General features: G+C 40.0%; 2 protein-coding genes across 2 annotated transcripts; one reads left to right on the top strand and one right to left on the bottom strand.

The window, feature by feature from the left end:
- Positions 1-700: 700 nt before the first annotated feature.
- On the bottom strand, positions 701-5,906 carry LOC119220819 (desumoylating isopeptidase 1-like). The gene is made up of 6 exons (XM_037477073.2): positions 5,686-5,906; positions 5,329-5,350; positions 5,000-5,069; positions 4,078-4,187; positions 3,825-3,947; positions 701-3,423 (listed from the first exon to the last, which is right to left on the bottom strand). Exons 1-6 carry the CDS (start codon positions 5,774-5,776, stop codon positions 3,333-3,335), a joined length of 507 nt encoding a protein of 168 aa, XP_037332970.1. The 5' UTR covers positions 5,777-5,906; the 3' UTR covers positions 701-3,332.
- Positions 5,907-6,079: 173 nt separating this feature from the next.
- Positions 6,080-14,857, top strand: flii (FLII actin remodeling protein; the record flags this gene model as incomplete). The annotated part of the gene is made up of 24 exons (XM_062566211.1): positions 6,080-6,500; positions 7,456-7,566; positions 8,161-8,232; positions 8,387-8,467; positions 8,632-8,879; positions 9,042-9,145; positions 9,325-9,500; positions 9,735-9,892; positions 10,104-10,188; positions 10,430-10,577; positions 10,718-10,845; positions 10,936-11,043; positions 11,161-11,265; positions 11,370-11,549; positions 11,729-11,811; positions 12,047-12,121; positions 12,284-12,367; positions 12,461-12,632; positions 13,164-13,271; positions 13,370-13,561; positions 13,910-14,008; positions 14,184-14,273; positions 14,374-14,513; positions 14,677-14,857. Coding segments are annotated over exons 1-24 (2,991 nt in total), but the record flags the coding sequence as incomplete, so codon positions are not given.
- Positions 14,858-14,861: the final 4 nt, after the last annotated feature.

The following is a 14,861-nucleotide window of genomic DNA, read 5'->3' as shown; positions in this document are numbered from 1 at the left end:
AGTTGACAAAATATTGTTGACAAGATCTGCTATATTTGTGTGATGAAATGTTGAAATGAAATGATTAAATAAAACATGACTAAAACATGTGGTGTTTTGAACAAATACCTTGAGTAAAATGGTCTGTTGCTTTCTTCATATACAGTGCTGCAAGATCACATGTTTATTAGACTGACCTGACAATCGGCTGTCACCACCAAAAAAAATTTGCTACTGGATTTGAAATTATTATTGAAATTACAGTACATATATATATATATATAATTTTATCCTGAGATGATGAGCCACACTTTTGTTCGAAGCATACACACTCAAGGGTGCTTATTATATTATATACATATAGATCCAAGGGGGATACTAATAATACATACATATATATTATTAGTATCCCCCTTGGATCTATATGTATACATAGAAAATAACCTGCCTATATGAATATGCCTGTATTTCTAATTTTATGATTTAATCTATTAATACTTATAACAGTTTCTGACAAGTCCTTTTAACTTGTTAACTATGACTACTAAAGTATTACTGAATGGAACTTAGTGTTTAACATTTTTATTGAATATTGTGTGTATGGATTGACCAATTTTCCTTGAAACAAAGATATTTTTACCCATATGATTATAATTGGATGATTATGTGATGTTATATGTAATATACCTTAATTACTTGATGTTATGTTATGTAGAGTGTATGCACACAACTAACCAACCGTTTTATTTTATCCCTTAAATTAAATTACATTAGAAATGGCCAAAAACATCAGATATTGTTGAATTTACAGTCAACGGCTTTATAAGTAGAAAAAAAATACACAAAACAATAAAACAATATGCATAAACATATCTACTGTAGGTTTACTTACTTAAATAGGTATTACTATCCATCACAAGCTTGCAAATTCACATTACATGTAGCAGCCAGCATCGCCACAAGCTATTGGAGCAACAAAGGGTGACTTGTGCAATAATACATTTCACTGGTCGGGTTAGCATGTCACTTTGTTGTTCAGCAGACATTAAAAATAACATAACCCCGATTCACCTGAGCCCCAGAGCCTCTAAAAAGGGAAATGAACACAAAATAGCAAAATGCTTAAAAATATTGGGTTTGAAAAACCGGTTTTAAATTGCACAGCCGATATTTAGGCGCAGGAACATGAGAGAAATGTGATAGTGTCTGCTCTAAAAGTGAAATGTGTGTGAGGTTCATTTATTGCAGAACACAATGGAAGTGATGCTGGTTTGGTCATTCTTTGAGATTTCATGTTTATCTGTGCTTTGATTCTTTGTTCAGCTCAGGCCTGTGAGGTCCATGTGTGTAACATTGTCATAACAAGATAAACCTGAAAAACATGTCATCTATTGATCATCTGATGGCAGAGTGACGTACTTAATGCACTGAGATTTTAGGCTGTGAGAGTTTCTCAATTCAGAGGTTATATCTATATATTTTCAACTGCTCATACCTCACTGTGAATAATTTGGACCTTCACACAATAAATTGACTGGCAGATTTGAAGGCAGACTGCACAGCGAGTTACCATCTGTGCTATGGGATAACTATGCCATCTACCAACAGTGTGACTGTAGACAAGCAGGGGAATGAAGGCACAGAGGTGTATTGTGTATCCAACACACTCTGGTGGATGTTAAAGGAGCAGGTTGGTTTTTAAGATGATAATCAGGACATTTCCCTGATACTTATCTACATAAAAACTGTGAATGAGCAGTTGTCTAAACGTGTTAACCACATGGCGACAAGAAAATGTCTGATCCGCATCTCCATGTGGAGAGGCCGAGAGGCAGGACGTATGTCATATAACAGGGCTGTGATGCACTTCGCTTACAGTTGGAGCAGAGAGAAGATGTCATTTGTACATTCTTGCCTTTTCCTGACAGAGAAAACTGTACAGGATTGTACACTATATATATAGGTATATATACATATATATGGTTTACATTACGTCTAATCTTGTAACACGAGGGTCAGTTAGGCATCAATCACCTGTTCATGTCATATCAATAAATTATGTGACGATTGAAATGACAACGTCACATTACACAGTTAAGACAAATGTTACAGGTATTAAAAGGATCACTGATGGGAATTTAACTACAGGTTAGCAAATAACAAAAAAAAAACATTGGTGCAAAATTGAATTATGTTTGACATGTTCTTATTTTTCATCAACGAGCGTCCAAATATGTAAAAAGTATCTAAAAGTGCACACTTTAATTACATTGTAGTCAACAGCAAATGAATTAATTTTTACTGCAGATTTGGGGGAACCTAATGTATTAGTAATCTTTTAAAAAAGAAAAAAATACTTAAGTAACTCATCAAACAAAGAAATCTATTCTATATTAAATAAAGATTGCAACACCAAAATTGATCCGTGCCTTGTGACTAAGTACAAAAGCTGAAGCGATAAATAAGCTGAATTATGCACAAATGTGCAAGAGGTATTTTAATGTTGTAGGTGGTTAAATTACAGCCATCAGATATAGCAGTGGTGTAAAAAGTGCAATATGCCTATATTGACAAGTAAAAGTATAAATTGTTGCGAAATGTAAATTAGATTTGTCATGACATACATTAAAGTTAACCATACTATTTAGAATTTAAAATATTGATATAACAATAGAAATATGATATTGTCTTAATAATCCAGCACCTCTTTGAATTATAATTAAATATTATAGTCTCTTTACACTCAGTACACACTTATTTTGAGGGTTAGGGTCATTTGGCAAAAAATACAGAAACAAACGAAGATCAATTTTACATTATCATTTTAGTTTTCCTTAGAAGATCTATAATGGACTGTAGATAACGGGATAATATTGTTACCATTAATTATTTTGGCCTCATTAACCATGTATTGAAAATGTAATATCCCAGGAAGCCAAAATAGAATTGTTAAATAGGATGGCAGTACCAAAAATCTTAATAAATTTAATTACATTTCACTTCCAAAAAGCTTAATTGCAAATTTGACTTTCTATAGAATTTGTTTGTTGTTGGAAAGTACCAGCTTAACCCTAAACACATGTTTTGTAAGTACTTTGTGGTTAATTGAGTTTTAAAAATCCTCATGAAAAAAACTCTCACCCACTTGGTTTTATGGAGGAAATTATATGATGATTTTTTGGGATTTTATAGTCATTTATCAGTTACAGCTTACAAATGGCCCTTAGCTTTAATGCTAGTGTGTATCTTATTTACAGAAAAAAAGTAAGAATAAAGAAAGATGATTAGTTTTACTGCCTGACTACTATAAAAGTGACCTGGTGAGCACTCGGTAACCCTGCTGCTCTCTCAGATTACATGTTTCTCCCGCCGTTGATGACGTTACCCCCTGGAGGGGCGATGTGGATGGAGTCCAGAATGGGCCGCAGTATCTGGCCAAACGGTCTGGAGATTAGGGCAAAAGATTGGAATTATTTTAGACTAAAACATAAGCCTACCAATCCACCAACCCTGTTCATATCTCACTGCATATTAACAGACTAAAGCCAGTGTTGGTTAACAGAGTTCTGTATCAGGTTGTTTCCTAGAAATGCAATTTGTGTTTTACACTGTAAACAAGTTTAAAATTTGTGCAACTTCATTTGAGATTGCACATCCCCAGATTGACATAGAAATACAGAGTCAATGCTTCACACATCACAATAATTAATTCGTTCCCAATGTCCCTGAGAGTAAAGTAGCATTATATGAACATTTTAGCTGTGAGTTTTCAGTGGAAGACAGCATTACAAATGTTTAAACAGGCAAAGATGATCGATTGAAGACGGACGGAGTGGCACACTCACGTGGAGAGGACTTCCGATGGAAGGTCGGTGATGTATGACGGGATGGACCTGCCCGTCATAAACTGAGCCACCTCATTGGTGAAGGTGTTGCAGTTGTGCTCAAAAAGACGATAGCGGTCACCTCTGAACAAGGAGAGGATGGAAGAGAGTTAATGCAACAGATAACAGCTTACCTTCTTTTTAGCTTGTCGAAAAACAAGTATGGTTACACTTGTGAATTTAGCCACACATTAGCAAACTCCAGCAACTCCACCTGTATGCGTTTTCTCCCAGGGAAGAGAGATAATCCATGAAGATCTCCTCGGACACTTCTGTCTCGCCCAGCTCAACCACTGTGTCTGGAGGGCCCAGCATCGTCCCACCCTGCAGAACACGCAGCAGGGAAAAGGTTCACCACATTCACACATTGACAGTCGTCGAAAGTCATAAACAACAAAAAAAGTCGTTGTCCAACAGTCAAAAGAACATATACTCTTGTGTAGGAGGTGTTTCTCTGATAAATGCTAAAACATAGATTAAATCAAGGGTAGGTTTAAATGGCTTTGAGATTTTTTCCATTTCTCTATTTTATTTATTTTAATCTTTTTTTGTTCTATGTCTTTCAAGTAAAGACCAAAACCAAACATGGATTATCCTACTAAGAAGTATTGTCTGTAACCAAAGCAATAAGCCATACTGCCACACTGAGTGACAAAATAACAATTAATGAAGGAATTAATCCTTTAGGAGCTGAAGTTTACTTTGAGTCAATCCTGCATCCTCCAAAATATCCAAATGTATCTTAATGCACACCCAGTTTGATAAAAACTACACTGCCCAACTGGTTAGGAAATTACTATTTGATGAACAGAAGTAAAATAACTTGATTGGCAATAAACCATTTAAGGTTTGTCTTTTGGGGGTATTTGTAGGCAACAATTAAGAATTAACACTATCGCTTTGCCAGGCTGTACCTGGCTTGCTACTCCCTATACTTGTAGTGTACTTGTTCAATATAGCTGTGCTGCATTATAAACAGCCTACCTGTATGGTGGTAGGGAGATTGCTTTCGATAAAACCATTAAACAGTGGGTGTTTGAGCTTTAAGACCAGAAGAAAACTTATATTAACACTCATTAGTCCCTACCCGTCTCAAACGTAAACAAAAGGAGTTAATCCCCTTGTTACAGACTTACCGGAGGACAGCTGGAGATCCCCTCCCCTCCAAAGAAGAACTCATCTCCGTATGCCACTATGGCTGTGTGCCTGGTAGAAAAAGCAAAAAATGAACACAGAACTAAATTCAGATCAGTTCAACTTTAAGCATCACTTTATATCAAAATGAGAGCATCATCAGACATATTGTCAGTAGCGGTTTTAGCAGGGTTGTATTAGGGGTCTTAATGCATATCTGCTCTGGGATCAAAGAATGGGTTCTTAGTATATGGCTCCACACATTACATGAGAAGAACATCTTTTTAGGATCGTAAGCCAGCTGTCATAGTAAAAGAAAGAAGAAGCGTACCATATACCATCCAGTTGCTTTCCTGTAACAAAAAGGGAAAAAGTAGTGAGGTAGATGATCTTCTCAGCAAGCAGCTTCGTGGAGCTGTAGATCACAAGTGTATAGTTTGACTTCGACCCTCATGAACCATTCCTTATGATCTAACTACATAAATCACTCACGCTTTGAAATGTATTTTCAAAATAAATGTATTGATAATAACTTACCTTAGACCTTGATAAGTCAAACAAAGACCGCTACACTGCACGGCATAAAATCAACGTAACCATACAAGCCTTAAAAAGCATCTCTATGTGTTCTTATCACTTATTAGTCCCCAAGGCCTGGCTGCATCGGATTTTTTATCTGTATACTTACCTAACATGATGGGGCTGAGGTTGCGAGCCATTCCTTTCGATAAATCATAAATATATAGTTGTACATTGTATCGCGTGACATTCTTGTCCATAATGTAAACCTACAAATAGCTATTTTATTCTTATCTATCTTTATCTTCGCTTGCTAAGCAACGAGAATGGCACAGCTGACAGTGAGGTTTTCGGAATTATGTCATCACGTTGAAGACGACGTGAAGCACTTCCCATTCCACTGCTTTCAAAACAAAGCTTTATTAAAAGGCGTCCTCGGTGACACCATTGTAAGCTTTAGCGGAAGCCGTTTTATTTTGAAATCCATTTTTATATATTCCGGTTTCTCCCTTTCCCCCTTGAATGACTTAACATTTAAATTGTATATGGCCGCGGTATTGATTTCATTGTGTCACACAATCAACGATCTTGTGACGAGTAAATACGCGAACTCAGTGTTCCTTACAGTTAAGACAGAAAAAGTAAAATAACATGGTGTATTGAACAGCTAGCAGGTGTAACAGAATTGGGGACACCCGCACAACCCCGTATATGCTGTAACCTCCGATGAACACTGGAGGGCGCGTAACATAATTTATTCTAATCGACGGTACACGTTCCGAAGCCCAGGGGGGCAGTAACGCACGCTAGGCTGCTGTATTCAACCACCGCTAATAATCCAAAGAAGAAGAGGACTTTCAGACGCCTCCCTACGAGACCAAAATAGACAGTAGAGGGCTGAGCAGCTCCCACAAACCAGAAATGGCTTCCACCGGAGTTCTTCCCTTCATCAGGGGGGTAGACCTCAGTGGGAACGACTTCAAAGTAAGGCTCCTGAGAAATATGTGCTGTTTTTTTAAAAAGCCATCGGTGTTGAACAACTAACACGTTTAATTAGCTAACGTTAGCTCACGACGAGTAACGGGTGAGCTTGTTAAAATACTTGCCTAGCTTAACGTTGCTAGCATTGGGCGTTAGCCAGTTGTCAGATTTTTGACATGTAATAACGTTACAAAATAGTCGTCTGGTTTCTGCCAGGAGTGTCTGTGGTTTACATATTTCTGTTAAGAGAAGCGTCTATTTAAGGCAACATGACGCCACTTCTGTACTTTTCGAGCGGGTAGATACTTATAGGTAGTTTGTGATAACACAGCTCCTGTTTCCAACGTCACGAAAGCGACCTAATCTAACGTTAGCTTTAATGTCGGCTAACCCGATGTCTGGATCAGAAGAGTAACCTGTCATCGTTATTAGCGTCAACGTCAGCTAACGAGCTCTTTGACTCAATGTCGTCATATTTGTAGGTTTGGCCACAATTCGCTTGCTCAGTTTGGTAGACAGATGACGGAGTCAAGGTTTGGATCATCCGGCATATGTTTGAAACATTTGTAACCTTCCCATGTTCAGTACCGTTCTAAGCACCGTCTAATACAGATATGGTGTATGAATAACTTCTTCTTCTTCGGTTAGTCAAGGGTTGATGTTCTTTCTAATTTCAGGAAGTGTAGAATAACGTAATTTCCTCACACAAGTTGTGCACATGATAACATCAACTGTCAGCATTCTTATCCTGACTGTAGAACATAACAGATTCCATAATGACAATGGAAAATAATAAGGGCAGCGTTTGATGCATCTGGATAATAATCAACTCCTTCACAGTTGGACATTTCATCCATAAATACAGTCAATAGCAGTATTACTGATGTCAGCAGTCATCCTTGCTCCTCTTCATGTCCGTTTCCCTACCTCTCTTTCTCTCCCCTGTCTGTCGTTACAGGGCGGCTACTTCCCAGAGCATGTCAAGTGTATGAGCAGTCTGCGATGGCTGAAGCTGAACAGGACAGGACTGTGTTACCTCCCAGAGGAGCTGGCCTCTCTGCAGAAGCTGGTGAGGCATTTGTCGCATTGGCTTATCCGGACATCTCTAAATATATAAGTCTTTGACCATATTTTAGTCACCGTGTTGTATGTTATCTGTCAAAGGTTAGTTTAATTGTTTAGTTGTTTTGGTCTCAATCTATATTCATCTGATTTGATGGACTATTTATTACTATCTTATTTTTAAACCCTTTGTACTTGATGTATGGGAAACAAAGGAAATCACATCAGCAGATTTGGTGCAAAACCTCTCCTGATTTTAGAACACACAGCCATAATTTAATCCCCAATATATTTGATGGGATTATTTTATCTGAACCACCAACGCTGCAATCAACAGCCCAAAGAAGTTAATCCATGCTTACATGCTTGATCTTACCAGGTGGAGGTAAACAAGATTAGTCTGTTATCGAGGCTAGGAGTCACAGTGTCTGGGGTTTGTTTATAGTCCTTGATTTGATCCTGTTCTTAAATCATTACATTTGGAGACACCAACGCCGTTTGTTGCCCAACAGTGCAGAACGTTTCCATGCGTTTTTACATAATGTTTTGTTGTTGTAGTGCACTCTGTAAACAAAACTTCTGCTTATTTTTATTTTTTTAGGAGCATCTTTCAGTGAGTCACAACAGCCTGACCACTTTGCATGGAGAACTGTCCAGTCTACCGAACCTTCGGGTAACCAACACCACACATGCAGCGAAAATACACATTAAGCACATGCTGAGTTCTTCCACTAGCTATAGCACTTCCAATCTTTGACTGTGGTCTGTTTCTACTTGTACCGATATGTATGTTTGATCCATGCTTAAATGTCCCTCTCTATGTGCAGGCGGTCGTAGCCAGAGCCAACAACCTGAAAAACTCTGGTGTCCCCGATGACATCTTTCAGCTAGATGACCTCTCTGTGCTGGTACATAATAATATCTCACACAACTCTCTCTGCTTATCAAATACTTGCATTGTCTTCCAACATCAGTCTTCCTTTCCTTTATTTCTGGTCCACTAGCATAACTTTACACACATTACCTTCTCTCTTTTGTCAATTAATGACAAAAAACGATCCATTTCCTGCAGGATCTGAGTTACAATCAGTTGTCAGAGATCCCCAGAGACCTTGAGAACAGCAGGAACATGCTGGTGCTGAATCTGAGTCACAACGGCATCGACTCCATCCCCAACCAGCTGTTTATCAACCTGACGGACTTGCTGTATCTGGACTTGAGCGACAACAAGTTGGACAGCCTTCCCCCACAGATGAGACGCCTGGTTCATCTGCAGACACTCACACTGAACAACAACCCCTTGATGCATGCACAGTTGCGGTATGGGGAAATGTTTTAATTTTTTTATTTGGGTTACTGTTATCCCTTATGCTAAATTTGTAGGCCCCATCTTGGGTATACATCTTAGTGGTAAATGTATTTTGAAAACCAAAATATGCATTTGATTAATGATGCTCTTCTTAACTCTGTTTTTCTGAGCAGCCAACTGCCGGCCATGGTAGCATTACAGACTCTCCACCTGAGGAACACACAGAGGACTCAGAGCAACATGCCAACCAGTCTGGAGGGTCTGACACATCTAGCAGGTATCAGAAATGCACACACTACTGTCACTCTATTCTTTCTTCCACTTGTTTAGGGACTTGGGCGTTGACTGTGCAATGTGGTCCTATTTTCACAAAACTGTTGCTTGTGGAGGTCATCATATATTTTTGTGTAGAGAAAAGTAGTGTTTACGAGTATGTGTTCCTCCTGTCTCTCCCAGATGTTGATCTGTCGTGTAACGACCTGACTCGGTTGCCGGAGTGCCTCTATTCATTGAGCAGTTTGAAAAGACTCAACCTGAGCAGCAATCAGATTTCAGAACTGTCCCTCTGCATTGACCAGTGGACTCAACTGGAGACTCTTAACCTGAGCCGCAACCAGCTCACCTCCCTCCCCGTAAGGACAATAACAATTATACACCTCTCTCTAGAAGCCATGTTGTTTTCACTACCAGTGATTAAAAAGCTGTGTAGCTGGAGTTTCTTTTAACATTATACTGGAATGTTATTCCGTTTGGGTGGTGGAAATGGGAGATATGAATATCTCAAAATCTATATGCAATGCCTTTTTTAAAAACATTTTTGTAAAAATGTTTTAATTGTTTAAGTCTGCTTGTGCGTCTTCCTCCAGTCTGCAATATGTAAGCTGACCAAACTGAAGAAGCTGTACGTAAACTCCAACAAACTGGACTTTGATGGAGTTCCGCCAGGCGTGGGCAAACTGTCCAGTCTCACCGAGTTCATGGCCGCTAATAACAACCTGGAACTAATCCCAGAGGGACTTTGCAGGTGAGTTCAACACAAAGTTTGAGGGTGCTGTGATTGATGACCCTCCAGTTGAATAATGCAATCTTGTTTGATTGATACAATTCAATTTAATATTTTGGAATTTTTATGTGTTTTCTTAAAAGGCTGAGTTTTTATTAAGAACCATTCAGTTAAGTTCAAAGTTCAAAATTGAACAGATAGTTGTGTGAATGAATCTTTCTGTGTTGTGTAGGTGTGGCAAGCTGAAGAAGCTGGTGCTGAATAAAAACCGGCTGGTAACACTGCCTGAGGCCATCCACTTCTTGACTGATTTAGAGGTACAGTATTAAAGGCACTTGTAAAGTGGTCAAATAATACGCTACTTGAACAGCATTTATGTTGGATAAACCATTTAATGCAGACTTAATTACAAAGTGTCAAACTTTTTGTTGGTACATTAGATGAAGAGATGTGTTGTTGTCTAAAACATTTATTTAATTGAATATTACCTGCACTAATTCTCATTGTTTGAAGAGAAGATTACAAGAAAAATGTAGCTCTTAATCTTTTTCTGTGTAGATTCTGGATGTACGGGAGAACCCTAACCTGGTGATGCCTCCTAAACCAGTGGACAGAGCAGCAGAGTGGTACAACATTGACTTCTCCCTGCAGAACCAGCTGCGACTAGCCGGAGCCTCACCTGCTACTGTAGCAGCTGCTGGAGGAGGTACGGGTGTATGCACAATATGACTGTACCTGAAGTAGGTCCATGAATGCTTACAGTATCGGTGCCATTTTATCCCCTTCTCCCTCTCAAGATTTTATTCGGGATGGCTTGAATCTCTATATGTGTGTACATGTGTCCAGGAGCCAGCCCACGAGATCCCCTGGCGAGGAAGATGAGAATGAGGAGGAGGAAGGACAGTTCTCAGGACGACCAGGCGAAGCAGGTGCTAAAGGGCATGAGTGACGTTGCTCAGGGCAAGAACATGGAGGTAAGGGAAAAGATAAAGAAGGATGTTAAAAAAGAAAAGACACAATATGGATTTACATTTCATCAACAAAGAAATCTTCAAATTTAGCAGGAGAGCGGGGATTCAAAATATGGAGATTTAAAGGTCCGTCGCTGGGACAAGAGCCTAGAGAAACCTCAACTGGACTACTCTGAGTTCTATATGGAGGATGTGGGGCAGGTAATCTGTCGAAATTGGCCAAATTGCTCTTTCATTTCTTCTCTTTTCATTGGATACCATATCAATGGTATCCACGGATATCTGTGTACTTATGGTCACTGTTTCCCCATCCTACAGGTTCCAGGTGTAACAGTGTGGCAGATAGAGAACTTTGTTCCAATGCAAGTGGACGAAGCTTTCAACGGCAAGTTCTATGAGGCCGATTGCTACATCATCCTCAAGGTAACGCGTTTACACAAGATAAACTGAACTCAACCTCAATAGTTTGAACAGGCCATAATTACTTTGATTATCACTAAACACAGACGTCTCTTTGCAATTTGCAGACTTTCCTGGATGACAACGGCGCGTTGAACTGGCATATCTATTACTGGATCGGCCAGGAAGCCACGCTCGACAAGAAAGCGGGCTCTGCCATCCACGCCGTCAACCTCAGAAACTTCCTTGGCGCAGAGTGCAGGACGATACGGGAGGAGATGGGAGACGAGAGCGAGGAGTTCAGTGCTGTATGTATAAATATACTGTGCATGCAGTGCTATACATTAATAACTAACTACCAAGAAACTTCTGATCAATTCAAATTCAGCATCGATCTTTCACAATTAAACGAACTATGAGTCCTTATTTTCTTTACAACTGTGCATCTATTTAGTTGTGAATCTATTGCATTTTGGCTCATGTGCAGGTGTTCAACAATGAGATCTCCTACATCGAGGGGGGCACAGCCAGCGGGTTCTACACTGTGGAGGACACAAACTATACTGTCAAGTAAGCTAGAAGGATTTTTATTTTTTTATTTTTTAGGTTGTCTCAAATGTATATCATCATTTTTCTTTGGCTTCCATTTATTGCAATCTTGGTTGCAACTTTGTTTTGAAACGCTGATCCAAATCAAGTTTATTTTTGTGTCTGTATTAATATCATCAGCTTTCACATGAATGAGATGCTGTTTGTCTGGAAATGTCTTTTAGATCATGTTTTAATCACTTTGTGTGTCCATCAGGTTGTACAGAGTTTATGGTAAGAAAAACATCCGACTAGAGTCTGTACCTGTGAAGGCCTCCTCCCTCGACCCGCGGTAACGCTCTACCTTTCTTTCTGACTTTTTTACACCACATGGCGTACACGTTTATAGTTTACCGCTAACTGCTTTGTAATATTTTGCATCCTTCCTCAGAATTAGTGGTTTATTCTGCTGCTTTATTGTGTCTATGACATCCTGTCTTTTTCCTTTTGGCAGGTATGTCTTCCTGTCGGACACAGGGCTGGACATCTTCATCTGGAGAGGAGCCAACGCTACTCTGAGCAGCACCACTAAGGCGAGGTAGGACAAAACGCCATAAGCAGCCCCGACTTATTGGTTTCCATGTAAATGTTACACTTATTGTACTTATCCTGACTCGGTTTTGTCTTTCAGGTTATTTGCAGAAAAGATCAATAAGAATGAGCGTAAGGGAAAGGCAGAGATCACCACCCTCATGCACGGCCAGGAGCCTCCGGGCTTCTGGGAGGTACTGGGAGGACAACCAGAGGAGATCAAGAAGCACGTACCAGATGACTTCACTCCCGTTAGACCTAAACTATACAAGGTAAGCCTTTTCAATGCTTTGAGTCCTAAGCCTGTCATTGGCGACAGGAATCCCAAGACGCTGCCACAAAAGATCAATAAGAGGCACTCATCACGAAACCACATAATAATGCAGTGTAATGTTTTGGCTAATTACACACACACACACATCCGTGTCCTAGACACTACAGTAACTTGTCTGAGAAACTGACTAAACTCACAGTAGACTGGTAGAATCTGCATGTTATAGAATCCTATTTTGTTCTTTTCTTTATTGTTATGTCAGAGTTGTTATGTCAGAGTTAACAGTTCAAGTGAAGATGAAAAAGGTAGAAAAATTCAATTAATATGCATTTGTTGTGGTGTTTTCATCATACTTTTTAATGTTTTCTCTTTAACAGAGTTGATAACAGGCCGTGTTGCTTTTGACCTATGCTCATGTTATTCAAAATCAAAATGTCCATGCGACATGTGGACAGGAGCACCCTGCTATTGCTGGAGAGGATATTCCTAAACTCAATTCTCTGCTCCTCCCCTTATCGTTGTCCTGTAGGTGGGCTTGGGTCTGGGCTACCTGGAACTGCCACAGATTAACTACAAGCTGTCGGTCGAGCACAAAGACCACAAGATCAAACTGGACACTTCTCCCGAGATGAGACTGGTCCGTTCATCAGCCAAATATTCCCTGGAAAGCTTTATTATACAAACTAATGCCACAAAAAGTATTTCTCCCACCTCACTTTTTACGCCTCTCTTTAGGTGCAATCTCTGCTGGACACCAAGTGCGTGTACATCCTGGACTGCTGGTCCGATGTGTTCATCTGGATCGGGAGGAAGTCTCCACGTCTCGTCCGAGCCGCGGCCTTAAAACTGGGTCAGGAGATCTGCTCCATGCTGCACCGGCCCAAACACGCGTGCGTCACCCGCAACCTGGAGGGCACCGAGTGCCAGGTAATATGCCACCACCTCAAATCCATGACACTCACTTTACCTGCAGGAAGAAAACCTTACTGGCCAAGTTCAATGTTGCTCTTCAAATGTTAAATGTGGGCTAAAAGTTCAATGTGCGATTGTGCCGATTTCTAATTGTAAAAGAAGGTATTTGATGTCCCAGACTCAGCAGCAGGGGACCAGGAATAGAATCAACTACAACCTGCATATCATTATTTTTATTATTGTGTATTTTAGTTCCAGTACAATGGTAAATCCATCGGTGAAAGGCTTTTATTAAGTTTAATATTCTGCATGTATATGCATGTATGTAATGATTTAATGTTAGGTGCTCTTCTTTTTCCACAGGTGTTTAAATCCAAGTTCAAGAACTGGGATGATGTGTTGAAGGTGGACTATACCAGAGCAGCCGAGACTGTGCATAAGAACGACAACCTACAGGGCAAGGTCAGTGTGTGTGTCAGTTTGGTTTAGTTAAAAAAAAGGATAATAATGTTGATATTGTCATTTAATGGCTACCAGTGACCCATAGAATAGTAATTTCAAATATCCACTGACCAGGAACCAGAAAGGTGTGTGTGTGTGTGTGTCACTCTACATACGTGTAATCGCTCCCTCTCAGGTGAAGAAGGACGCTGAGAAGAAAGACCAGATGAAAGCTGACCTCACAGCCCTCTTCCTTCCGAGGCAGCCAGCCATGCCCCTTACTGAGGTAACAACCCATGCGGCGTTATTGTTTTCCTTTTGTTGTCATTATTGATCGGTGAACAAACTACACCTTCACTTCATGCATATTCATCTTTTGTGTGTAGGCTGAACAGCTGATGGAGGAATGGAACGAGGATCTGGATGGCATGGAAGGATTTGTGTTGGAGGGAAAGAAGTTTGCTCGCCTGCCCGAGGAGGAGTTTGGCCACTTCCACACCCAGGACTGCTACGTCTTTCTCTGCAGGTAGGGAGGTGCATGTTCTCCACGATCCTACAGGGGTGTACCGTTTTCAATAAAATAATTTAAAAAAAGATTTGCATTTACACATTCACAGACACTGCTCCACCGACTTGGATCTGCACTTTCAAAGTGAGTCTCTAGCATTAATCTCACTCTGCTTTTCTAGATACTGGGTGCCTGTGGAGTACGAAGACGAGGAGAAGGAGAAGAAAGAGGGTGGGGCCAGTGAAGGACGAAAATCAACAGCAGAGGATGACGAAGACAAACAGCCCGAAGAGGACTTCCAGTGTGTCGTTTATTTCTGGCAAGGCAGGCAGGCCTCCAACATGGGCTGGCTCACCTTCACTTTCT

This window comes from Pungitius pungitius, chromosome 12, assembly GCF_949316345.1.
Source record: "Pungitius pungitius chromosome 12, fPunPun2.1, whole genome shotgun sequence".
NCBI lineage: Eukaryota > Metazoa > Chordata > Actinopteri > Perciformes > Gasterosteidae > Pungitius > Pungitius pungitius.
The sequence above is the reverse complement of the archived record's forward strand: the minus strand, read 5'-3'. Positions and strand labels throughout refer to the sequence as shown.

Coding starts and splice junctions, on each gene's coding strand:
- LOC119220819 (XM_037477073.2), bottom strand. CDS start 5,776: ATGGACAAGAATGTCACGCGATACAATGTACAACTATATATTTATGAT. Junction 3,948..4,077: donor CTGGGAGAAAACGCATACAG/GTGGAGTTGCTG, acceptor CTCCTTGTTCAG/AGGTGACCGCTATCGTCTTT. Junction 3,424..3,824: donor CCATCGGAAGTCCTCTCCAC/GTGAGTGTGCCA, acceptor CCTAATCTCCAG/ACCGTTTGGCCAGATACTGC.